The sequence below is a fragment of the Melozone crissalis genome, unplaced genomic scaffold (assembly GCF_028551555.1).
Source record: "Melozone crissalis strain CALT ecotype California unplaced genomic scaffold, PUWL_Pcris_2 ptg000004l_1, whole genome shotgun sequence".
Lineage (NCBI taxonomy): Eukaryota > Metazoa > Chordata > Aves > Passeriformes > Passerellidae > Melozone > Melozone crissalis.
The window spans coordinates 4,057,652-4,084,299 of NW_026535782.1; the positions used below are offsets into that span (position 1 = coordinate 4,057,652).

The 26,648-nt window shown below is 38.1% G+C and overlaps 1 protein-coding gene across 12 annotated transcripts in view; it reads left to right on the forward strand.

Moving 5' to 3' along the window:
- The window catches only part of MAGI2 (membrane associated guanylate kinase, WW and PDZ domain containing 2), a 702,246-nt gene that overhangs the window by 400,512 nt on the left and 275,086 nt on the right, over window positions 1–26,648 (forward strand). For all 12 annotated transcript variants that reach the window (XM_054273695.1, XM_054273675.1, XM_054273666.1 and 9 more), the window contains one exon: window positions 7,053–7,172. In XM_054273695.1, the coding sequence (XP_054129670.1) occupies window positions 7,053–7,172 (120 nt within the window). The remainder of the gene's footprint in view (window positions 1–7,052; window positions 7,173–26,648) is intronic.

A 26,648-nucleotide genomic window follows, 5' to 3' on the forward strand; every position in this document is an offset into this window, starting at 1 on the left:
TACCTAATGCGTATGTCTCAAGTTTGGAAATAATGAAGATCTAAAGAAACATTCAAAGAATGCATATTCTATTAAGGACATGCTTATCTGCTCCTATGTGCATTTTAAATCTCAAATTCAGGAATTTGTTATTTCTGTTCTACACCATAAAATATAACATATTTGTCCTAAGATTTATGTGGTGCTGTAGAATGTGTGCACCACAACCCAGCGCACAGACCCTTAAGACTGCTTTTCAGTCTTATGTTTTGCTTCTTCAGGAAAAATCAAAACATATCCAACAGTGTCATGAATCCCAAATTGTAATACAAACTGTGAAAACCATGGTTGAAGTTTTTGTTTTCTTTTTAAAGGTTACTTTTCATGTGAATCAAATTCTCTACCTAAATTCAGTAGACAGTAGATTGAGCCATGTAGTTCATCTGTTATTTCTGCTACTCTCAGTGAATGCTAATTATGCACAGGGATTGCAAAACTTCCTTTTTAGTTCGCATGAATTAAGCACCTAGACATGAAGCTTTTAGTTCCGTGATGAAGTATGGCTAAGTGCTTTTCACTTTCTTCTAAAACTTGATCAGAAAATCCAGGCAATAGTAAAAACACACTGCTTCTTTAAAATAGTATCTGATTTTTTCACTCTGTGTACAGATAATTTTGCAAATAATGCTGCAGTCTCAGAGCTCAGCAGCTGCTAAATGCCTGTTCTCACAGAATGATGGAGGTTGGGAGGGGCCTCTGGAGATCATCTTGTCCAACCTCCTGCTAAAGCAGATTCACCTACACCAGGCTGCACATCCTTGTGTCCAGGCAAGTTTGAATGTCTTCAGAGGAGACTCCACAGCCTGTTCCACTGCTCTGTCCCCCTCACAGTAAAGAAGTTTTACTTCATATTCAGGTGGAACTTCCTGAATTTCAGTCTGTTCATTGACTCTTGTCCTGTCACTGAACAGCACTAAGAATCTGACCCCACCCTCCTAAGGCCTGCCCTTAAGATATTTATATGCATTGATGAGATCCTCTCTCAGCTGTGTTCTTGCCTCACTAGAATATTCAGCATCTTTGCTAAATTTGAATTTATTAACACCCAGATCTTCTTCAGGAGCACATTTGCCAAATAGTAATGCAGTTTGAAACTATTACTCCTGAAAAACATTTTCAGGAATCTGGAATTCATTCCTTTGCTTCTGCATCTTTTTTTTTTTTTTTTTTTTTTTTTTTTTTTTTTTTTTTTTGATAGGAATAAATCCAAGAAATTGCTGGTATTGTACACTTGGAAAGGGGAAACACTTTCATTTTTCATGACCATTGGAAGGAAGGGACTTATGCCATTGTGGTTTATGTTGTTGTTATGAGAATTGTCATAAACACTTGAAGCTTCTGGCTTTGTAATATGCCTGGAATCACTTTACTTGAAAATTATGTTTATTATTCTCTTCAGCTGGAAATTCAGTATATCAAGACAAATGTGGTGCTTCTCTGCTTAATGCAGTTAGTAATTTGACAAGATAGGTATAATTTCCCATACATTTCAGTTCCTCCCAGTAATAGTGTTCCAGAGTAATTTGGCAAACAAACAAAAGACCTAATTAAGTATTGTTGAATTTTTCTAAGGCAAAGTGTATACAAGGTCATAGCAAGGGCTCAGCTGAAGTTTATTAAAGATTAGCAGTCTGTTTCTGCAGGAGGGATCCCTCCAGCTACTGTAATGTATGACAGCCTGGCAGACCATGCTCCACAACAAGCTGTTGTGCAGAGCAGATCTACAGAACAAATTCTCAGTAGAATGTCTCATCAAAGGGCTTCGTATATTAAAGACATTTTTCTCTTTGCATTTTGTTACATTTGGAAGAGATAAGCAAAACCAGACATTTTTCACTTCCATACATTTGGAAAATTACTCTAGAAGTAGGTCATTGTGCAAAAATGACTAGATTATTCCCCTGCTCTTCTTTTACATATAAATCCTTGTGGCAAAAACACACCTTTCCTTTTGAAATTACCTCATGCAGTAGGAACCAATCTGTGATTCCAAATATAAATCAGCTAAGTATGTGTGAAGTGGATAGTGGTGTGCCAGGTTTGCCCTTAACTTAACAAAAAAAAAAAAAGTAAAAATTTAAATATTTATAACATGCTTGTATGCTTGGAGCATTGAAACCTGTGAGCCCAGTCTATGAGTTGGTATGGGACCATGTAGGGAAGGCCTTTACTTCTACTTTCCTGACCATCATATGGACTCTACAAGGGCACAACTAGTACAATATTATCCTTGAGATGCTGCTAAGGACAGTAAAATACAGATTATTTACTGCAGGGATGAAGTGTTCTTTAAAATATGTCTAAAGTACTGAGTCTTTCCTGTCACAGTTCTGGGAGCTTGACTAACATTCACATTCTCATGCTGACAAATAAATAAATTTGCCTTTTTTTTCTTTTCCATAACTACATGGAGTGAGCAAAGAAAAAAGGAAAAAAAAAAAGGGAGCACCTTTCCTGCTTTTAAAAGTGGCAGAGCTAAACAGAGACTGTGAAGACTCAGTGGCCTCTAAGTAGTAGAAATATGTTCCAAGTCAGGCTGTGCACTCTGCTCCCAAATAAACACTAAAATGTTTTAATTATGTAATTGAATACTGAGATTAAAAATAGACATAAATTCCTAGTTCTTCTCCTGCCTCTACAAACTGGTGCAGAGTTTTCCAACCCTGGAAGTCTTCTAGAATCAATAATTCTTTCTTTTTTTTACTAATAGAGGCAATCTGGACTGAACACTATATGAACTGACCATTTTTCCAATCTGCACTAGAGGTCAACATAAAAGTTCCATTTATTTATTGTTCCCCTAGCTCATAAAAGAAGTATTTCAAAAATAGTTTATTGCTATTAAATTAACACTCTCCTTGTTTTTTAATAGAAGTAAAGATTTCTTACATGTCTAAGCACCTGCCCTCAGGTGCCTTAAACTCATTAAAAGAAAAATATTCTTTCAGATGCTGTTTATGTAAACAGCATTTAATTCCTCTCCTGGGATATAGCACCATCGTGCAACACACATGAGTGGAAAGCCTGGACTCAAGTATAGAAAATCACCATAATTCCCCTGTGGAAGAGAAGAAATCATCTGCAAAGGGTCTTTTTAAAACATAATAATAATAAAAATATATATCACATACCTTAAATATCTCTAAAATGTACCAACTATCCATCTTAAAAATCTAAACAAAATAGCTGCTCACTGAATGACCTTAATACATGTTTTGAGAGGAGATTGTTTGGTGAATGATGCAAGAATTGGTCATAAAATCAAGGAAAGTCAATACCAATCCAGATTTTGTAGACCAAGGTCCTGCAATTTCTAAGGTACCTACAGGCTGTGTGACACCACTTTCATGACTGGACTGGTCATGGTTACTTGAGAGCTTCTCATTTTATGTCTTCAACTGCACCTATAAATTGCATTTGTCAGAAATATGCATAGTGCAAATACCCCTTGTTGGTTTTGGTCCTGAAATATCTAAAAGTATAATCTTCTTTCATTATGGAATTCAGAGATAATTTTTTCATAGGTTACCTTGGTAACAAAATTGTAACTGAGTTCTTTTTGCATTAATGAAGGGCTAAATATTATAAGTAGCAGCAACTGTGTCCTATTAAGCCTTGATGCTGCATAACAAAAGATGTAGTTCTGTACAAATCTGAGGCTTGGAATTAGTCCTTTGTTTTAAGTCTTGAATCACCATAAGTTTTAGGCTTGCTTATCTGTCTATATGGAGGCAGTTAAAGACAAAATCTATTAAGAAGTGTAGCTCTAGGTTAAAGGCAAGGAAAGGATTTGTTTGTGGTCTGTAAGATTGCTATATACAGATCTCATGTTCAGACCTTGATGGGTGTTTAAGATGCTCCAGTAGCTGTGTCCAACTCTGTAAATATGCATTATTAAAATTACAATGTCTGTAGTGCTTACAGAAAACTATAAAGGATGGCAGAATTACTGTTGGCAACAACTCAGTTCCTCCAGGGTGAAGGAGTAAAAGAGGCAATAGCCATTGATTATTCCATTATCCAGGGAGTTGCTTTAACCATTTCCAAGATCTCAGGTCCTCCAGCCTGAGGAAATGAGAACAGATGCAGGAGGGAAATGGGACTCAGCAAGATTTTATCAAGAGCAATAAAGTTCTTCAGGGGATGGAAGCTGCTGTAGCTGGGGTAGAGTCACCCTGAATTCAGGCAGCTATTGATCATGGTTTGCTTCTTTCTCCATTTTTTTGCAGGACTACTTGATCTTTTATAGGTCTGCAGTGCTCAGTACACAGTGCAGTGCAGGGCCCTTGGAGTTGACCCTGAGTAGTGTAAGAGGATGGAACCATCCAAGTGACAGTGTTTCCTGGGGTGACTTTATGATGCTTGTATCCCCCATCATCTGTTCTGTTTATGCTAGATATTAAGTTCTGCACCTTTAAGACTAGTTCTGAGAGTGAAGGGGGAGAGAAGGTGTGCAGAGTTGGTTATCAGAACACCCTAAACCAAGGCACAGTGTTATCTGCCACTGTTGTCTAAGCAGATTAGATAGAATATTTAATTAATAGTTAATTAATGCAAGACATGCAAAAGGTATTATCATATCTCTACCATATCTGAAAAAAACATGACTCAGTAATGTAAGGGCAGAAAGATTAGGTCTTTAGCTTCCAGCTTAAGGGAGGGATTCAGAATCCGAAATTTAGTCCATTACAGTCTTCTACATGAGTTGAACAAAGACTGTGACCAAAGCAGAGAAACACAGGAAAAACCAGGTCTGTTGTTGGACCTCCTGTGATACTTTGCCATTATCTGTCATGAATGACTGCTGAATATCCACATGTTTAAAACAAACCAGAGTGTATAAAATCATTAAAAATTTCAGTTGTGAGGGAGCTCTTTATATCATCTGGTCCAAATTTTCACCAAAGCAGGGCTAACATTTTCTGTAACTTGTATTTTTTCTTAATTGATAGACTAGTAATCCAAGCTTGTCTACATTAAAAATATATTGAAGAAACAGTAAGCTAGAGATACTCATCTAATATGTGAGCTTCCTCCCTGTGCTGAGTCTGGAATAGCCTTGATTTGCCAGAGTGTTTTGTGAGGAAGATACAGTTTCTGTCAATATTCTTTGATAGTGAAAAGTTTCTCAGGAGAGAGAACACAGAACAAACATCTGATGTCTGTGCTGTTGGCAGAGCTCCCTGGAGCTCAGGGGCACACCAGAATCCCTGTGCTCCAATACAGTTCTCACAAAGGGCTGGATATCTTTAGGGGTGCTGCTGCATCCCCAGACATTAGATAATCCGTGGGAAATTAATTCAGCATGCTTATTAAAAATCCAAGTGTCTGAGGGCTTTAACAATACCATCTCCAAAACACAAAAGTAAGCACAAAATCACAGAGTGGGTCAGGTTGGAGGGGACCACAGTGGGACATCTGTTCCAACCTCCCTGCTCCAGCAGGGTCATCCCAGAGCACATGGTCTGGGATTGCATCCAAATGGTTCTTAAATATCTCCCAGGAGGGAGACTCCCCACCCTCTCTGGGCAGCCCGTGCCAGTGCTTGGTCACTGCAGAGTGAAGTTCTTCCAAATGTTGAGATGGGATTGTGCATCAGACACTGCCTCATGTCCTAGTGGCTGGCACTACTGAGCAGAGCCTGGCTTTGTCCCCTTGGCATTCCCTCTTGAGATAATTATGCAGTCTTCCCTGGAGGATGAACAGGCCCGACTCCCTCAGCCTTTACTCATCAGAGGGATTTCAAGTCCCCCAATCATGCTCATCACCCTCCATTCTATCCACTTCAAGAGCACCACATCTCTCTTTCACTGAGGAGCTCAGAATTTTACTCCAGATGGACAGAGTACCCTAGAAAATAGTATAAGAATTACCAGATATTAAAAGCCAGTTTTAGTTGTAAATGTTGAGATGGGAAAGGAATTGGAGAAAATGAGGGAAGGGTTTTACAGATTTATCAAAATATATTTTCCATGTTAAGCACTGAATGTCTTGACAACATTCAGTCTTTGCCATGGACTTCAGGCTGTGTCTGAGGAGAAAAAGGTCTCCATGGCAGGCAATGGAGTTAATCCAACACTTTCATGTCTCTGTGTCTTCAGGTGACAGAAAGGAGGTTGGACACATTTATAGCCCCTTCCCAGTGTCAACAGTCTAAACCAAACCCTACAAGTGTGATGTAATCAGTATAGTATTGATAAAGAATTGATTAAGATGTTTCAAACACTCTGAGACTGAGGAGAACCAAAAATACTTCCATTTCCAAATGGAATTTTGAGACTTAATTAGTGATTTCAGTCAAATCAGGGATAACCTGACCACAATAAACTGGACCATTAGGAAATCAGGTCAGTTTCAGACTCTTCCCTGCTAACATCCCAACTTCTGCTAGCTTAGCCAAGTCACTTGTCAGGCTGTGTGTAATATTATCTGTCAGCTTTTACAGAGGTCCGTCATCCAGGGATGACAATAGAGGCAATAACTAAATATAAACACCTGTGCAGCTTGACAGCATGGTTAGCAGGTGATTTTAATCCCACAGGCCCTAAAGCCTAACCATTTGTCAAGTCCACTTATGGCACTGAAACAAGCAATGTGAATATAACCCTTACAGATGTACTTATAGAACTGTTATTTTGTGTTCTAAGTAAATGTTTAAAATATCACAAAGCAGATTAATTGTAGAAAAGACTGTTTTGTGTTACCTCTGAATTCCTGATGTCACTAAGGGTCTTTCTAGTAATGTAAAAATAACAGCAGTATGATAGTTTTTCATTAGTGAGAATAAATATGGATCTAAATAATATCTGGCACGATCATAAACATACATCTCATATACCTCTGTCAACTTCAGCAAATAGAGCTAGATTGCTTTGAAAGCATCCTCACAAGGAAGATGTGCTATGTAAGATGTTGTATAAGTGATTTACTTTGTGACTTTTCCAAAGCTTTCAAAAAGATCATTCTGCATTTAGGCCATGTGCTTGACAGTGTGTCTTTCATCTTCCTAATAGGCACCACAAGGCCACATAAGGAGGGGGAAGTCCCTGGTGTGGACTATATTTTCATCACTGTTGAAGATTTTATGGAATTGGAGAAAAGTGGTGCTCTCCTAGAAAGTGGAACTTATGAAGGTAAGCAGGCTTTTACTGCTAAATTTGTGTCCTGTTTCCATTGTACTGTTTTCTCATTTGATGGAATTGCTCTGCTCTATCCTGTTACAAAGATGTCATTGCTACTGCTATCAGAAATTTGTGAAGAGCCATATGGCCATTCTGAAAATATTTTCATATATAAAATCTAAATGCAGATGAGTTCATTGTAATTTTAGTATATTATAGTGGTTAAGAGAAACATTGCATGTACTACAGTGCATTTACAGGACAGAAACACTAGTCCTTTACACCAAATACTCAAGGGCATTTCCACAGAATTTCAGTATACAGCTGCTTTCTTAACATAGGGCAACATAGGGCAAACACATTCTATAGCAGAAATCAAGTGTGAGGCTGACACTTTTCCTTTGCATGTTGGATCCTGCAATTAACCATCTATATCAGAAGCTGAAACCTCACTATTTAAGTGACAGAGGAAGAATTTGCTATGTCATGTCTTATGGGCTTTATAAAGTTATTGAAAAGAGCTCATTAATTTTGTAATATGGCAGAGGGATAGGGGCTGTCCTAATGTCTGTATTAGAAATCCTGTCTATGGGGCAAAGAGCCAGCAGCTTACTGCATGACTCTGCTTCCCAGGAGAACCAGTGATTCATCTGATTTCAAACCTTTTCCAAAACACAGCTGTCCTGAAAGTGAAACTGTTGTAAAGAGGTGGGCAGTTACATTGCAGGGTATTTTAATAAAACCAGAATAATGATACACTATTTTAAACCAGATGTTTCTTGCAAATATACTAGTATTTAAAGTAACTAGGTAATGGATAGTGTTTTTTTACTGCAATATTCGGAGGGAACACCATTTATAGGAAAAATATGACCCATATATATGGGAATACCTGGGTGAGTAGAGCTATTTTACAGAAATCAGCCCCATATTTTCACCTTGTAGCAAAAAAGCAATGAAGACCTTTTTGTCCTTACTTTGTCCCTGCCAAGAAAAGCATCTGAAGATAAATAAGGAGCTATTCACCCCAAAAAAATCATTAGCTGTGTTATAAATAGCAGCAAAGAAGGCAATTTTTTCCCACCTAATCAGCACAAAGTACCCATTGTCCAGTAAATAAATTTTTATTAAGAGTTATATCAATACAGAACTTGTAACAGAGATTTCCATTAAAGAAGGTCAAATAAAGGAAAGTATGTCATCTTTCAGCTTTCTACTTTTTTCACCACTGTCTGGCATGTAATGGTACAAGTTACCTAAACGTTACTGCAACACCACAATTTTACTTTTATCACAGGTTAATTTAATAACAAGCCTTTCTTGGAGTGTCTTTTTGTTACCTTAGGTGTTTGAAAGTAACATTAGAGGAGCTTAAATGGAGCACAAGTCTGTCATTGCTTGACCATGTAATTTCATTAGTTTGCAGCAAGTTTGTAGAGATTGAACTGCTATGTTAAATTAATTCACAGTGCTCTTCTGTCCCTCGAGGGATACTGAGATGTGTCTTTTAATACCAGCTACCAGAGCTGAGTGGACAGCAAGGTGAAATATTGGTTGAGGAAGTCTGCATAACTCCTCAAACCAGCTGAGCACCCAGCTGAAGAGAGGTCCAAAGCTGTGACAGTACAACATCTGCCAGGTCATTTGCTTATCACAGGTGACAAGTTCACTGAAGCCAGGAAATCAGAAGCTAAACTTACAGCTAACTAAACTCAACAGACCAATTCTGCCCAAATCCTCTCTTTGATTCCCAGGTTTTCCAATCACCAGATGTGCATTCTGGCAAAAACCAGATAATATATTATCTGTCTATGCCTTATGGCAGAAAATAGGTAACACATGAGAAAATCTAGCTATTTTACAGATGTATTTCTCCTATTCCCACACAGTCTTTTGGATATGACCATGCAAATTTACACCTCCACAGTTTTCTGGTTAATTCTTGACTGTTATGCCTTCTTTGGGGAAGAATTTTACTGATCATCCTGTCACAAGTTCTCCTGAGCACATTAGGACTTCAATGATTAAGTTTACTGGTAAAAATTATACAAACCAGAGCAAAGAAATGTTTGATTTCCCTCATGAGGAGATAATGTTTGAGTTCTTGAATAGATCAAGCAACTTATTTGAGCATACATACTCTGGGAGATAAATTTTTCCTTATCGAGACTGGTTTTTAAATTTATGAAACAAATCACTCTTCTTTTTAATTGTTCTCAGTATTAATAAATTGGTTTAAATATTTATTTATTTAATTTTTCATTTTAAGAAAATCATTCTGCATTTAGCTAAGTTTCTATGTAGAGTAGCTGAGTCAGCCTATGCTGATTACCTAAACACAACCGCTATGAACCAGTTAATCTCTACCAGAATAATGTTTTAAAGAAGGGATTTCTCATTCAGTTGAGATAAAAATTCAGACTGTATACCTGTATTGTTTTTCATCCCTTTTTGACTAGAAGGTTTGTTTCAGTCAATTTACCTTCTACTGTGTGAATTCCAAAGAGAATCAGGAACATCCAGGTAAGCCAGAGGAGAAGGAGGTCAAGTGCAGACTTACCTGACACTGAGTGTTTGTATTGTTCCTTATAGAATCTGGTATTGTTGGGAAGGGATATTTTCTTATAGTAATGGTAAAACCATTAAAACAATCTGAAATTTTTTGTTCTATTGTAGTAAATAAGAGTTGTGACTCCAACTTGGACAGGATACAATCTAAAAGTGAAAGCAAAATGTATTCTTAGAAAGGTAGAGTTGTATAGTTCTTTTTTTTTCCTTCAAGCATACTTTTTTTTTTTTGGTTTTAAAATAAATTTTTAAGTTATAAATTCTTTAGAATTAAAAATAGGATACTCTGTGACCTCCTTACTGCTTTAGGCTTTGGATACACCTTTCTTTGTCTACTGCTTTTGTGACAGCTGTGAATGACTGTAGTATTCCAAAGGGCTGTAGAAAAGCAATAGTACATTCAGGATCAAAAATCTACAAATCTCTTTTTTTAGCATTTTTGCAAATGTGAAAATATTTCATTTCAGTAGGACTAAATGCATTATTATTTTGACCTTTTCTGCTTATGTCTTTTTGAGCAACTGCTGATAAGAAAGCTGTCTTTATAGATATTAATTATTTTGGGCATACATGATATTACATAAACATTTGCTATGCTTTGCAGCTTACCTGTGGCTAAGTTCCCTGTCAGTCTAGGTAATATTATTCAATACAGAACAAGAGAAAGAATACAAGAGGCAGTTCCACTCTCACTCAGATTAAAAATCAGTCACGTTAACTTCGGTGAGATTGTTACTGGGTTTTGAATTGGTAATAAAATTACAAATTTTATTATGAACCTTTATGTAAAATTGAAATTTGTTATACACCAGCACCTTGCTATTTCAGGCAGGAGATATTTGCCTGAAGCACATCAAACATTTATTTCAAGGTCTTTGTATAGTAACACAACCAAAACCTAAAGGTTTCACTTTGTTTGCTTTTTAGTAGAATTTCAATTTACTGTGCTGATTAAAGAAATTCTGAATTGGCTCAAAATGATAACTTCATTATCCAACACACTTATTTAGATGACATAACCATGGTTCTGTAACCAGAGGAGGAGGTGTTCCTGTGCAGAATGAAAGCCACTGCCATGCAGACTCATGTAACCCAGGAAGACCTGCCCCAGCAAAATAACCCACATTCCTTTCCTTATTTCTGGCATGAAAATCAAAGATGATCCTTGCATTTACACAATGTGTAAATCTATAATATGCAGAATAGCAAAATCTGATGAACAGACAAATTGTGTGTCTGTGTGTGTGTACAGCTCCTCTGGTAGGAGGTTTGGCTCAGCATACTGTCATCTCTCCAATGTGTCAAAACTTGCATGGAGACTCCTTGGGTCACTGATATCAAATGTTGCTCCCACCTCCTTATTAGATCAGCAAAATTCTTAACCAGTGCAGCATAGCAGTAGAAGTAAAATGTACTTAAACTGTATTTTGCTTAAGAGTGTAAACACTCTTTAACAGGAATGTAACAGCTTCAGTGTTTCCAAAACCCAGATATGTTAAGGCACATGATTGAAGGTTATAGTAAGACATCATTACAAAGTGTTAAAATGTAAGAGTTTAAGTGCAATGCATGCTATGGGTAGGATTGCCTCCTAAAAGTGACATATGTAGTGGCAGTACCAGAAGTAAGATGTTCAGTGTATAAATACTGTAAGAAAAAGAAACATGCTTGTTGGCAATCCATAAGGATAGAAATGTATTTCAAATACATTAAAGCAAGAGGTATTTTAGCAATGTGGAGCTCTATAACAAATGAAAACATGAAAAGCCTGTTCATAACCATTAGATGTGGCAAAAATGAGAACAGAAACTAATTTGGCCAGTACACTTACCAATAATGCGCTAAGTAGAACTCTTTTTTTCTATCAAATTTTTGTTTTCCTCAGAAAATCTCCATAATAGTTGTTTTGTAAAACACATTTTATTTGCTTTTAATATAATAATCCTTAATTTATTCCATGAAAAGCAATTAATTTGGTTATTGTGCCATTAATTTTGTCAAAAATCCAATTTTTATTATTTGATTGTTTGGAATCGTCTCAAATTCATTTGCTGGCAAAAATTCCAAGATCACTGAAGCTGTTTAACCCCTTACATGATCTGGGACTTTCTCTGGCCCCACTGAATTCCATGGTAAATTTCCAGCTGACTTAAATGAAAACAGAATTTCACCTCTGTTTTTTTCACTGATGAAGCATTATTTGGCAGAAGGGTGAGAGTTAGCTGAGATTTCCCTAACAATCCAGAAATCTGTAATTATTATATCTTAAAAAACCAGGTTGAATACATCCTACGGATGAAACCTTGGTGTTTTGCATTACTTGATTATTCAAGGACAAAGCTTGCAGTTGTTGTAGGCACAAGTTTAAGGGCTCAGCATTAGAATGAGCTCTGTTGGGGAAGAGAATGTGGGCCAAAGTCTTGCCTGTGACTCTTCCAACAGCTGGCACGTAAGCAGCACTGGGAGGTGCTCTGATTCCTTTCACCTGGAGACAGTCCCCATGCTGTCTCCTTGAGAAGATATTAAGTTTTACATAGGCTTTTATTTCTTCTCTCAAGCCAAATTTAGCCTAAATGATCAAAACCCTTCTGTTCAGCTAATGCATTTTCAATTAACATTTCATTTTAATATCTTTAAATTTAAAAAATGAGTTAAGGACTGTTCCATGTAGGCAATGGAGATTTTAATTACTGTATTGTGGTGATAATGGTTTTATAAAGTGCTGGTGTTTGATTCCAGTAGTTTTGATTCCATTCTTCCTTGTAAAAATTGTAAGGTATTCAAAATTCCACCCACTTACTGTGTGCAGTGTTCCCTTGTGTGCAGGACATCCTGAGCACTCCACAGCAGATGGATACAAAAGAAAATTAATCAACATAAAGATAATAAAATGCTACCCTCCTAAGACCTAAGCACAGTAGTTAATGAAATATTCTGATTTAAAATGGAAAACAAAGCAATCATGAGGATAGATGCATAGAGATAAAAATAGTAGTCCTTCAAAAGCCATGTCTTTTAACAGCAGAAAGAGTTTTCAAGGGCATAGAAGAATGAGAAGAGATACTTGATAGTAAAAATCATTTTCTTTTTGAAAGTGCCTCTTGAAGAGGTAGGTCTCTTATTAATATGAAGTCAGCTTTTCACTCCCACATTCAGGGAACATGTAACTGGATATTTCAACATTTAGGAAGAAGAAAGAAGAAATCTTAGAAAAGAAGAAATCTTAGATAAAGTCAGTGACTTCTTGATCTGATTGGGTTCTTGCACGTGTTCTTTATTAGTAAGATTTTATGGGCTTTGTTGTATTTCCTCTCTTATTCTTAGGCCAGAGGCAGGAGTTGGATTTCATCAATAAATATGAAATGCAAAGAAAGTAAATGGTCAGAAGCTCCAAAATGTAATGGCAGTGAATATATCAACATGTATGATACTTTTAAAATTCATTTTAAGTCATAAAACATAATATTTACTATTTTTAATATTATAATTAAATATTTTGTCATTTTCCCAGGGAAGTAATAAGGAAGGAATCAAAATTGGATACATATAATTTCCCTTATATATGAAAAAACAGCCACTTCTAAAAATAATACTTTTGCATTGACAAGGGTGACTTTCATAATTTCTACAGTGCCTTTTTAAACTCTGAAAGGTTGGAGTAGTGTTGCACATTGTATACTTTGTGTCTGTTCTGAGGCTGCATAAATGCTCATTATTTTGACAATTGATATTCCTGGTGTGTGATTAGCAACAAGGTTCATGTTTAGAAGGTCCTGCCCTGTGGGCCAAGGCAGATCATCATCCTCCACAGCACTGCTGACACTGCTGGGAAGCTTGAAGATCAGTGAGCCTGCAGATCATGTCAATACTATTATTTCATAAAAGTTTAAGAGATGGTCAGTTTTGATCTACTGCAAGAATGTAACCAATGAGAAAAGATAACATCCAGGTGTACATCACAATGCAGCATTAAAAAATGTCACCTGGAGATTACATCTGTCAGTACAGGTCAAACCCATTCCCACAGGCATCCAGGAAATAGAAGCTTAAGGAATAGGGTTTTATGCATGAAATTCAGAGAGTGAGGCCATTCAGCCTTTAGACAGCATCTTCATCCAAAGATGACAGCTCCTTCCTGCTGTGTACTTCCAGAGGAATCCAAGAGATCACTGGCTTCCCCACAGCTTCTGAAAGGGTTCAACTGAAAGAAAACCAAAATTGGAATTATCTCTGTCTCCAGGAGCATCTGCCAGCTCCACCCCCTGCCCAGCAGATAGCCATGGACACACTTTATCTGTGTGTGAGTTCAGGAGGCTGAGTGGGATGTACTTGTCTGAGCTGTGGTGCAGTCAGCATCTCAACTGAGCTCCCTGCCTGCCCTGCCAGACAGCTGGGCTGCCAAGGCAGAGGGTTCTAGGAGGCCAGAGCATTTCTGGCTATTCCAGGGTGCTGGCAGATGGCAGGTGCTCCTCTGAGTCAGTGTCCAGCGCCCCTCTCAATCACATGTGTCAGCACAAGGTCGCAGACTAAGCCACTGTCACCTGTGGCTTGGCAGAACCCATAATTCTGCTGGCTGGGCCTGCAGAGTTCAACAGAGGCTGCACAGACATTCAGTTCATCTGATTTGGGATTTTTTGAGATTCTGTGACTGCTGCTAGCAGAAACTTAGCTCAGTTATTGGCTGGTGATTTTCCCAAGTGTCACCATCATATTTTCTGGAAAAATCACTTCTCCAGGATTTCTTCTCCTGGGAAGCTGAGAAGCTTCAGAGAAAAAGGAAAACAATGTTATCTCATTTGCTTCTCCTGTGTTTTACTGCTTTGGAATGTGGTTGGAGATTGTTTATCCAACACGTGAATTGTTTTTACTTAATGACCGATCACAGTCAGGCTGTGTTGGGACTCTGGAGAGTCACGAGTTTTCCTTAGTATCTTGTTAAGCCTTGTGTAAGTATCCTTTCTCTATTCTTTAGTATAGCATTCTTTATATAATATAATACCATAAAATAAGAAATTAGCTTTCTAAGAACAGAGAGTCAGATTCATCATTTCTTTCCCTTCATCTGGGGGACCCTGAAATTACCACGCCTTAGAAAATCAGAAGGATGTATGATCACCAGGCAGACAACAGTCTTTGCTCAGGTGTGTTCCCAGCATGCAGAGCATGACCAGGTACAACAGAGCACAAATTATAGGGGTCTGAGTTATCCAGAAACCTGGTCTGCTCGAACAGGCTCACTGAAACCACTGTCAGCATACTTTAGTTTGGATCAAACCAAGAGGATCTCAACTGCAGGGAAATCAAGAAAGAAATTTTGCTTTCATGCCTTTTCCCAAGCTGGATTGACCTTGTATCAGCTCAGCCCAAGCCTTCAGCCCTAATCTTTAGAATTCTGTACAGTTACTACCAGAAAACTATTAACAAACTGAAGTGTCCAGGCAAAAGTAATGCAAATTACCAGGAGAGCTGTAGGGAATAAATTTAGAGAACTCATCAGAAAGGGCTTTGTTGAGTAATGATTGAGAAGCTCAGAGAATTTAAAATGTGTGAACCCAATGGATGAATAAAGATAATTCAAAGTTGGGCAAATAAGTAACCCGGGCTAATGTGATGAAGCTGGAAAAGATTAACATTTCAATTTAATATTGGGGGGGAAAATTCTCATACTGTGTGATTTAAAACCTAAAGTAACCTCCAGAGGTGTAGATACAAGTTTTATCTTTTAGAAATTTTAAAAGTAGTTATTAGTAGAAATATTCCTGCACTAGTAGAAGGATTAATTAAAGGCTGTAGTATAGTACTGCATGTTTCAGTATAGTATATATTAATGCTGTCTGTGTGACACATTATGCTTTGATTGTGGGGGGTTTTTTTGTAAAAGAGGTCACAACCAGTTCATGTTTGCATTTGAGTTACATTTCTAAGTGAATTTTGCCTGCAGTACATATAGTGTAGCTTTAGTTTAAATGCAAACAGGGTTAGGAAAAAAAACCATCAAACTGTACAGCCTGACTTACCAGGCTATCACACTTATAAGCCACATATACCTGTAGGTACTACAAAAGATGTAAAATAATTTAACATTCAAATTGCAAATCATTATGATGTGCTCTGCAGAAATGTTTTTCCCCATTGCTCAGTTACAGAGATCTCCATTTTTCAGTACGTTACTGGAAACACACAATATTTGCTATATCCAGTTTATATGTATTTCTCATGTTATGTTTTTGTGAAGGTGCTCTAGATTTTATATCCTCTTGGATACTCCACATTCATATTTATGATATTCCTCAATATTAAGCTTCATATCACCTTCTTGTATCAAATAGTATTCTGCTAAATACCATAAACTGCAGTCCAAAAGTGTTTGGGAGGTTCTGAAAACAAATGGAGAAAATCCCCTTTCTGTTTCTCCCAGTCTCAGAATTTTCAAAAATTATTGAAGCCATTTTATTTTCTAAACTCAAGGTACTGAAGCTTCCACAATACGTTTCCATTAATACCTTTCTATGAATCAAAAGACTATGCTTTTTCTGAGTACATTCTCTAAATCCTTCTTGCCTTTTTTTGAAGACTAAAAGTGTATTCTCTAGTCTTTGCTCTCTTGATCACAATTTTTCAAACATGATAGAGAATAGTCCCAAAACAACCACAAGCCATTTTTCTGGGATTTTCAGGCACATCCTATCCAGTCCTATGGACTCAGACACGTTTTGCACATTGGCTGACCTAATTAGTGCCTAATTTGATCCATCTGTACCATGGTAGTACCCGTTCCTGCCATCCTTTGGTCCTAGGCAAAGACCTGAATGGCGTGGGAGTGAGCAGCAGATTTTGCCAGTAAAGGCTGAGGAAAATGAAGGTATTGAGACTTTCACACTTCCCTGCCATAGGTTATCCTTTCCTACGCTCTCCATCTCTTGGTCATCCATCACACTGTCCCATGTTCTCCCAGTCTTCCTTTAGTTGCTGCTGTGGCTGTAGAAACCTCTCCTGTTGCTATTGTTGTGCTTTAACAATTTCAATTCCACCTTTTCTTAGCCTTCCTGATTCTGCCCTGTGTATCCAGGAGCAATTCTCTATTTCTCCTTGTTTGCCTGTTCATGCTTCTGCCTTCCTGACACACCTGCAGTGAGGAGTTTCCTGGGAGCAAAACCTACCTTTGTAGTCTTCCCTTGTTTGCACAATGTTCTATAAAATCAGTATAAGGCCTCTCTATAATAGCAAGGATTGCAGTTTCTGTATTTCTGTTCTTTCAACAGAAAAGGCTTTGCAGCAAGATACAAAAAAATTCCATTTTATGGCCTTGGATGGAATTGTGGGTTTGTTTTTTTTTTAATCCTCACTTTGATTACTCTGCTTCAATAGCAAGGTATTGGAAAACTTTGCAGTCCTGCATGCAACCCTGGCCATGATTGCTATGGTGGACTCCAGACAGGTGAAAATAAGTGTGCATCTTTCTGCCTGCTGGCACAAAATAAGACAGGAAGGATCCTGTCTTGATGACTTTAAAATAATGAAGGACTTTGAGAGAAGCAGGTTGTGCCAACTGCAAAATAATTCAGCATGAGTGTGGGAAGAAGGCCTGGATTTGTATGGTTAATTGAAAAGAAGGATTCAGCTACTCATACAGCTTTTTGTGCAATAGTGTTACATTACTTCCCAAGTGAGCTAATTAAAGCAAGATAAAAGACCAAAAAAACACAAGCACTAAAAGAAGTGTTTGTGTTTCAAAGCAAGGAGTTTCTGATTAAAAACAAAACAAAAAAACCCTGAGGATATTAAAAACAAATGAGCAAGACCTTTCAAGTGTAGGGAAATCTGTATATTTGGTTTACACTTTTCAAAAATAATGGCTCTGTGTTTTACCTTGTGTAAATGAAAGCATAAGTAGAACTACAATGGAAGGTTCTCTCCAAAAAAATAGTGGAGAAGCAATCAGAAATCAAGACCAAATATGCAGCTAGAGAATTAAATATAAAGCACAGGTGATGACCTACATTTACAGTTATTTTATTTTGTGCATAGAGGAAAAAATAGCCAGGAATATAGAATAATTTTTAAAAGATACTACTGATGTAGCAGAAAACTACACCTGCATAAGTTCACCAGCACTGAAAGTGATGCAGGAGAGGTGCCACAATCTGTAAAATGAGTGGCTCTTCAGAGATTGTGTTTCCAGACTCAGTTAAGGGTAAGTCTAATCTGTTTCAGTCATCACCAGGAGGAGACAGGATGCAAGATAGCCATGACCATGGCAGGTTGGTATCTGATGTAGTTTAGAGCATCCTCAAGGCTGCTGAACATCAGAGGAATGCAAAGACAAAAATCTTGCTTTGATCTAAGTTCACCACCAAATTGTGTTGTGTGCTCTAAGTTCACCACCAAATTATATTATGTGCTCTTTCAGGACTATGGGAGAAAAAAAATCTACAATTTAAAAAAAAGTCCTGAAGGCCTTCTGAATCGCCTAATGATGTGCCTGATAAAAATACTGAACTTCCAAATTGGTGACTGGGAATCAAATACTTTTACTGCCCATGGGTAGACACATTTGTGGGGTCTTCCACAGACATTGAGGTCAATTGTAAGGAAATTATATTGTTGTACTTCCTTCGTGTCTTGTGCCTATGAATGCTCTTCCCTAGTAAGGTTTTAGGAGCTTTAGGTGAAAGAATTGTTGCTATTTGTATTTATGTGGTGTCAGACAACCCCAGGTGTAGACTGGAAACCATTGCCTGGATACTGCAGAGGCAGAGAAAATAACAGAGAAAGCACATTCTTTTGTGAATTTATGAGTTTATTTTAAGATGAAGGACAATAGATTACAGTATGCAGGAGGGAAACCAGCTGAATGCCAAGCAGTGGATGTCCATGGACAAGTGGTTTGACTGCTTTCACAGCTGTACATTGGAACACTAGAGATGAAAGATGTGAGAGAGGTAAATAGAGGTATTGAAGAGGCAATGGGCACAAACATGTTCTGTCTGAATATCATAAAACAGTTTTTACTGTGAAAGAGTCCAAGTGCTGGCACAGGTTACCCAAGGAGGTTGTGGAGTCTCCATCATTGGAGACATTGAAAAGCCATCTGGCCATGGGCACCCTGCTCCAAGTGACCCTCCCTAACCAGTGGGGTTGGACAAAATGATCTCTGCAAGTCCCTTCCAACTTCATCTGCCTGAAATTCATGACATCATAGTGTGGCTATAAATAATTCTTCCTGAGGGCATGTCAGGAGCAGCAGGAGCTACAAAGAGATTTTGTAAGAGCAGGTGCTAACAAGAACAGAAAAGGTAAAGCAAGTGCTGAGTTGAGTAAGGAGTTATGCAAGTGGGAAAATAATGTTGATAGGGAAAATAAGTGAGGAAGGGAAAGAGATGGGTGCTGTGATGAATAAAAGGCTGCTGGTAAATTAGTCAAAAGTGGCAGTGTTTAAAAGGAAGGTAAATACAGTGAGAATTGAATGGCTCTTGCAGCTGGCAGTGCACTGTTCTCTCACTCTGAGGAGCTGGAAGATCCCACCATTGGGAAGATCTGGAACTGGTGTAGCTCACAGCTGCTCTCTTGCTCAATTTAATAAAAAATATGTTATATTAGTTTAATAACCACGTTAAAATGAGAGCAGCTGAATGATTTCACAACTTAAAGCTTCACTAGGAAAGTAAATTCACAACTAAAAAACCTTAAAGCATAGATTCTAGCATGAACAATATTATTGTCAACATTTTTAATACTCTCTGTAAAAGAGAATTATATTCAGTGTGGTTCATAATAACTGCAAAGGATTTATCCAAAGCAAGTTGGTTTCCCATTTTCTACTACAGTAGGCAGGATAGGCTGCATGCTATCACAAAATATCCCATTAACAGTCTTTTATGATAAAGCTTGAAAGGCTTTTACACAGAGACAAAGGGGGAATGTGCAAGTCTTTCCTTCTCCCTTTCCCAGGCCTGTTAGAGACTCCACAGCAGAGGGTACAGGCTCTGGAGCAGATTCTGCACTATCACTGTTTTGAGGAGCACTTCATTTGCTATGGATAGGTTGAGTGTGGCAAGGGAAAGAGTATCCTCCTCACCATGCTGGCACTCGGGATATGTCAGACTTGAGTTTTTCTTTACAAGCTAGACTTAACCCAAAGCTGCTGGCTGTTGTAACTTCATAATTGAGAGTCCTTTGAGAAAAATTCTATCTCACCTCCCTGTAGAGATTTTGGTTGCAGGTACTTGTGTTGGCAATCCCTAGCACACGTTTTGTTGTCATATTGTTCCCAGCTGTATTTGGATACTAGTCTGCTGAGCATAAAAACTCCACAGCTAAAAGAAATAGAAATAAAATCTTCTGCAGGCTACTGAAACTGTTATCTTTGGAAAACCTCTACCTCTCCATCTGAGACAGGATAAAAATCTCTTGATCGATGAAAATTTAAATTAAAACTCTGATTGACTCAGCTGTAAAAATATAAAAGAGGACAGATGGTATAAAGATGTGCATGATTGTATGCTCAGTGGCAAAATTTAGCTGGAAAGAGAAAGGAAGGAAATCAAAAGGAAAGAATCAAAAGAAATTAAGGAGCTGCCCTTATGGCACTATTTAACAATTTCCCTTCATAATCTCACCTGGCAATGCCTTTACAGAATCAGCTCCCAGCCTTTGGTGCCTCATTGCAGCCCCACATTAAGGGGTTACCATCAGTGTTAGAGTGGATTGTTCTGCCTATAGGAACAACCTTGAGACAAAGGCAATTATGCTTGCAAAAGCAAAAGTTTGGTTTGCCACCCAGTCGTGTTTTTGTCTTTCCTTACTGGGATTGTACTGGAGGGTGAGGTAAAAACCACTAACAGGAACACAGTCAACAGGAGATGCTTTTTGAGGAGGCTGAGCTGAGACTACAGCACAATAACCCTCTTCCCTCACCTTTAATGCAAACTCAGAGAAAAATATTTGTAGGAATTGTGAGATGAAAATTTGGTATTATCTTCTATGCTGAGGCTTAGGTTGAATCAACTGGAGCAGAGCCTGCATCTGTAACCTTCAGGACTTTAAGCAGTCTTTACCTAAATTCTGTATGCTTTTTCAGTTTTATCAGTTATGAGTAATTTACTGCATTCCAAACTATTTTTTGACCTTTGGTACTACTGCTTTTGCCAGTGAAAGTCACATGGAGGGAAAAAGAAAATCATTCCAAGCTAAAGATCAAAAGACCATGTCTTCTCCTAAGGAAAATCATTATGGTTTTTGAAAGTTTCATCATTTCTCCTTATTGTACATATATAGTGTGTTTGGAGTGTTTATCTTAACGGTACAGGGCTTTTCACAGCCTAATTTTTACATGTGTCTTCAAATAGTGAAACAGCTAATATGAACTCTAGGGAGCCTTTTTTGGAGTGTGGCAACCCAATTAGATAAGCAAGATTCAGAAAGAAACATGTATCACCTAGACAGTAAATTTTTTGAGACAGGCTTTTTCTCCATAGAAATGCATTGTCCTGTCAAAATGCTGTTAATGTATAGAAAAAGTAGGGCAGGAAGGGGATTGTTTTGTTGCTTGAATGACAGGTTGCGGTTTCCACTGTTTTCAGCACTGTCATAACTTCAACTTATAAGCTTTATTTATAAAAAAAAAGGGTTGGGCAAAGCATAGTGATGTATTTTGTAGTAGTCTTCATGCAGCTGACCTACAATCTACAAAATAATTACTTTACTATACTACTTAATCTCATTCTTTCCATTCCTCATTCCAAAGATAGTCAGAAATACATTGGTTTGTGAGGCAGAAGTGACATTCCAAATAAATCATCAAGGCAGAAGAAGGTAAAGCAAACCAGTTACTTCCACTGCCTTCTTTGTATTTTTTGATTAGGTATTGAAAAAATTCTTCACAGCACCTTGACATTATCAACCACAAAAGCGTGCATGATACATGTTATGAAGACACACAGCGTTCAGATAAAATAAATATTGAATATCCTTCTTTCATTTCATTCTGTACATTTCCATTGTATGAATGAGTCAGGAATTCACCAGGAAAAATTGCATGTGACTGAGAGGTAACTGAGGGGTGATTTACATATTTATGTAACTTAAATCTTTAACTTTAGTGCTCCTAATCATCCCCTAGAGGAATTCAATTCTCTTCATTCTCTATATTGAGAATTTCAGTGCTTAGCTTTGGGTGCACTAAATTGCAGGGCTCTTGCTGAAGGAGTGAAGTAGATGAGGTGAACACTCCTTCACAGCTGAAGACCTGTTTAGGATCCCAGAAGAGGCCCTTAGCAGAACAGGGACCGTATTCCAGGGCTGATGATCAAACAGAGGACAGGAAAACACAGCAGTGTTTCAATCTGTTGGGTACAGATACAGAGATGAGCTACCATTTCCATCAATAGCCCTGATGAGCATAAATCCAGAGGAAGTCAGTTCTAACATTCCCTAGGATTGCAAAAGCATCCTGACAGGTGGGGTCAGGTTCCAGGTTTACCCATATCAGTAAAGCTGATATGACTCAGTGCCTACCAGTTTGGCGCTACAGAGGCTGTCTGAGATCTGACACACAGGCTGCCACAGTCTGTCTGCTCCTCTTGTCTGGCACACACAGATGGGCACCCCCAAGATCACAGGCTCACAGAATTGCTTAGGCTGGAAGGTGCCTCTTCAGGTCATCTAGTGACCATCTTTGTGAATGAAGAGGGGGCGGCAAATATTTCCTACCTGGGCTTTAACAAAACTGTTTCTGACAACGCTCTCATGGACAAGCTGGCAAAATACAGACAAGACAGCAGCCTGATGGATTGAAAACTGGCTGAACAGCTGGATCCAGAGGGTAGAGATCGGTGTACAAAGTCAGGTTGGAGGTAAGACAATGGTGGTGTTGTGCCAGGGAATGACTCTGGAGCCAATAGTCTTCCTCAGACATCTTCATTAATGGTCCAGAAAATGAGACAGCATACCCTCTTCAAGTCTGTAGATGGTACAAAACTGGGAGTGACTGATATAGACACAGTGGTGTTACCATTCCAATAGACCTGAACAGGCTGGAGAATTAGGCTGAGAGTAAATTCATGAAGTTCAGCAAAACTGGGGAAGAATAACCAGTGCAGTAGTACGTTATCCCCAGGCAGAGTTCCAGGCTTTCCAGCTGCAGTCTCACAAAAAGTCACCTCACCTTCTCAGCCTGTCTTTCCAAAAGAGTCTGTACCCAACCATTTCAGAAACTTAGTTGCTGTTGCATCACATGTCCATTAGCTCAATGACTGTAACTGCATGTGGATTTCTGATCCCTCCTCTTGGTTTGCCCATGCCATATCCATTATTGTCAAGCATTTCAGAGAGGCACCCAGACAGGTTCATTTACCAGAACAGTCTCAAGATCATTTCATAGGCACCCTCTTTCTTATGGATCTTCTTTCTTTCTCACCTTCTTCCTAGGCTTAAGGTGATTCCACTTCATCATTGGTTTTGTTGATTTCTATGTCACTTCTCTTCCCATCTCCCCTGGCTCTTACCTTGCCTATTCTTGCTCACTTGCTTTTTGAGGAATCTCTACCTCTCCTGTAATTACCAGTTTAAAGCTCTCAGTTTGGCCACCCTTGACACACACTGTGTGCTTCTGGTTGCATGCTTTGGACACAAGAACCTTCTCCCTCATTCTGCATCATTCTGTTTTTCTAAGAAAGGGATTCCAGACTTCTGCTGTTGTAAACTTATCAAGCTCTATCTCACAATCATAGTATATCTTGTTCTTATTTCATATTAAAATATTGCTCTAGAACATCACTCCTCATCTACATAGAAAATTACCTCTAATTCTTGGATTTTGTGCCTTATAAGCCAAATTCATTCACCTTTATGTCAAGACTGGATTTCCTTTACGTGACTCTTTGCTTTGGTAGATAATCGATGGTCTAAACATAATTTCCCTTTTAATTGTTGATATATCTTTGAGTGTGACTGATATCCAACATAGTTCCCATATGGTATTGGAAGATATTACATATGACCTGTAATTATTGAGCTTTTCTGTAGTAGTTTCTAGAGGCTACACAGGATAAACTACAATGTGTGAAATGGCATTAAAAATTATGTTTAAGTACCAGTTATTTTTTCATTTAACTCTTACATCACCCCTTGCAAATGTAGAATCTTTGTGTTCCACCTCATTCTCTTTCTGCTGAGCAGAATGAACCCATGTTGGTTTAGTCACTTCCTATGGAAGGGTTCATGTAAAACTCAAACTGAAGAGAGATCAGGTTCCCATTTTTTGACTTTAAAGTGTGTTTTAAAGCCCTGTATAGTTTTGAGGTCAGAATAATAGACCACTCTGTACTTGGATATCTTTTCCCTCTTCCCTTAATATTGATATTTTATTTGCTTTTCTTCAAGCATAGAATTTTATATATATATATTTAATATCCTCACTGCCAGTCCAAGAGGTCGGGTGCTGGTTTTCTGCAGTGGAATTACCTGTTATCCCTGTTTTGAGAACACTGAACTTTTCTTTGCCATTCTGCTTTCTCCCCCACATTCTGCAGTGTATAATTACAGACATGTTAATTCCTTTTCAATCATGGAAAATAAATGTAATATTAAAGAGGAGAGTGAAGTGAATTTCAATATCAGAAGTGGATTAAGAATCAATTAATTTTTTTTTCTGTGTTCTTTTCCTGTAAATTTCCCCAAAGCTGAAGGCTAAAGCTTCCCCTTTGTTAAACCATGGTGGCTGGAATCAGAAAAAAAATAGCAATGAGGTATTCAGCCCTCTGAAATACATGCTGAAAAACTCAGGGTAGCAAATTTGGAATGTCTTGCTGCTCAGACATGAATGTTTTCTTATCAGCACTGTCTTCTTTTCTGCTGCTACCATTTTTACTTTGGCAATCTTAAGGGGTGTCTGAAAAGGTAGATATTTCAAGCAGTAGGAGTCCAAAAATAAATGCTCTAACCATAATCATCCCAGGTATAACTAAATCTTGTTTATGTATTTGATTACCCCTGGCTGGCTCACCTTCTGTCGGGGAAAATTTGTCATTTCGGTAGGGGGGAGAGGGGGAATGTTTTAAAATAACTTGCTAAATAATAACACAAACCAGAGCTAGATTTACCTATCAGATGTCTGAATATTTATGACAATTTATGAAGTTTTCATTTGTAATCAGTCACTTGAGGAAAGGAATACATAAGTGCTACACAGAATGCTATTTTTTCTCATTTTGCTTAATATGAATAAACTAAAATTAAATGAAATGACAAAAAGGAGAGCTGGTTAAGTCTTGTCAGGTCATTGAGGTTGTCTGCCTGCCAACAAAGCTATGTTGCCTCAGGTATGTGCAGGTGCTTTGCTTCAGCCTAATTTTGAATGACTCATATGGTGAAGCTCCTTGCACCACCTCCCTTGGGAGACAGCTCTGTGATCTGACATTCTAACGGGGAGAAAATGCCTCCTGATCCTTGGCTGGAGGTTTTATTGTGCACAGGTTTAATCCACTGCTCCTATTTGTATCCACCGAGGACATTCAAAATCATTTTCCTTCTGACTCTGGGTTTGACCCTCCCAAGAGAGGTAATGATCATATTTCCCTCTGATTTTTCCCCACACTGTATTCTGACTTGTAGTTAATTTAGTTAAACTAAACTGTTTCTAAATACTGTCTAAGTATTCCTAGAACCATTGCATATACTCTGATGCTATTCTTTCATGGGTTTTTTTTCCCACTTGTTTTCTGACACTGAAGTGCTTCATATTCTGGATCCAAGGTATAAGTTATCAACATATCACTTCACTGCAGCTCCTTCAGTCAGTGCTCACTGTTGTTTCTCCACCAGATTCACTGCTTTAACACTCTCCTCAATAGCACTTGGATGGGTTTGGCATGTGTAACCTGGGACTTCATCACAGAGCATTTCAGGAAGGGAGAAGAGGAATCAAGCTGAAAGTGGGAAGTCTGAAAGAAATTAGTATTTACAGATTAAATTACAGGGAGTGAAGTGGTTTTAAAATTAAATATCCTTTAGTAGTAATGGGAAATTTCAGGGTGTTAGCCTGGAGGAAACTAAAATTTGAGGTACCACAAATTTATGCAGAATGACTGGAAGCTAAGTATATAATATAAGGGGTAAAAAAGTGAAGTCTGGAAAATTCTTATTACAGCAAAAATTAATTTTTTAAAGAAAAAAGGCACAGAAAGCATCTATGCCTTAGTTCATTATAATTGGTTTAGAAAAGCCTCATGTTCTGTGGTACAGAGGAAAATCAAGTTAATGGTGCTGTGTTCCTGTGGCCTCTTCACCCAGAAATGCTGCTCAGAGGAATGGGGTCTTGCAGCAAGACTTCAGTCCTTCCCTTCAAAAAGACTGGGGAAAGAACTCCCTGCCCTTAGAGGCAGCCTGGAAGCTTCACGCTCTCCAGTGGGACCTCCTTGTTCCTCTAGCGGGGCTTCTGTTCCAGCTATCATTACTTATTAATAATTTTGCTTTATGCCAGAAATTTTCCCATGGTACATTGTATTTGCAAGTCAGATCAAACACAGCATATGTCCTTTCTCTCTTAGCTAGAATTAATTCATTTTGTCCTTCACTGATGAGTTCTTTTTCCTGAACACCTTCACTGACTTGTGGCTCTTTCCTAGATATGTTATTGTTCTTTTCATGGCAGCAAATATAAGTTGTTCCTGAAGGAGCTTTCTTGTCTTTTTGTTAATCCCTCTGGGATGATGCTTGCTGGGGCCCAGTACCTATTTGCAACTTTTAAGCTTCCCCAGCATTATTTGGGGTAAAGGATTTCAGGGGTGCCTTGTGGAGAACCATAAGGAACTTCAATCACCAAAGAATTGATTTCTCAACAGTTAATGTTTTTGATTTCATGGAAACCATTTCTTAATAAATGCAATCAAATGCTTGTCATCATGTTCACCAAATATTCCA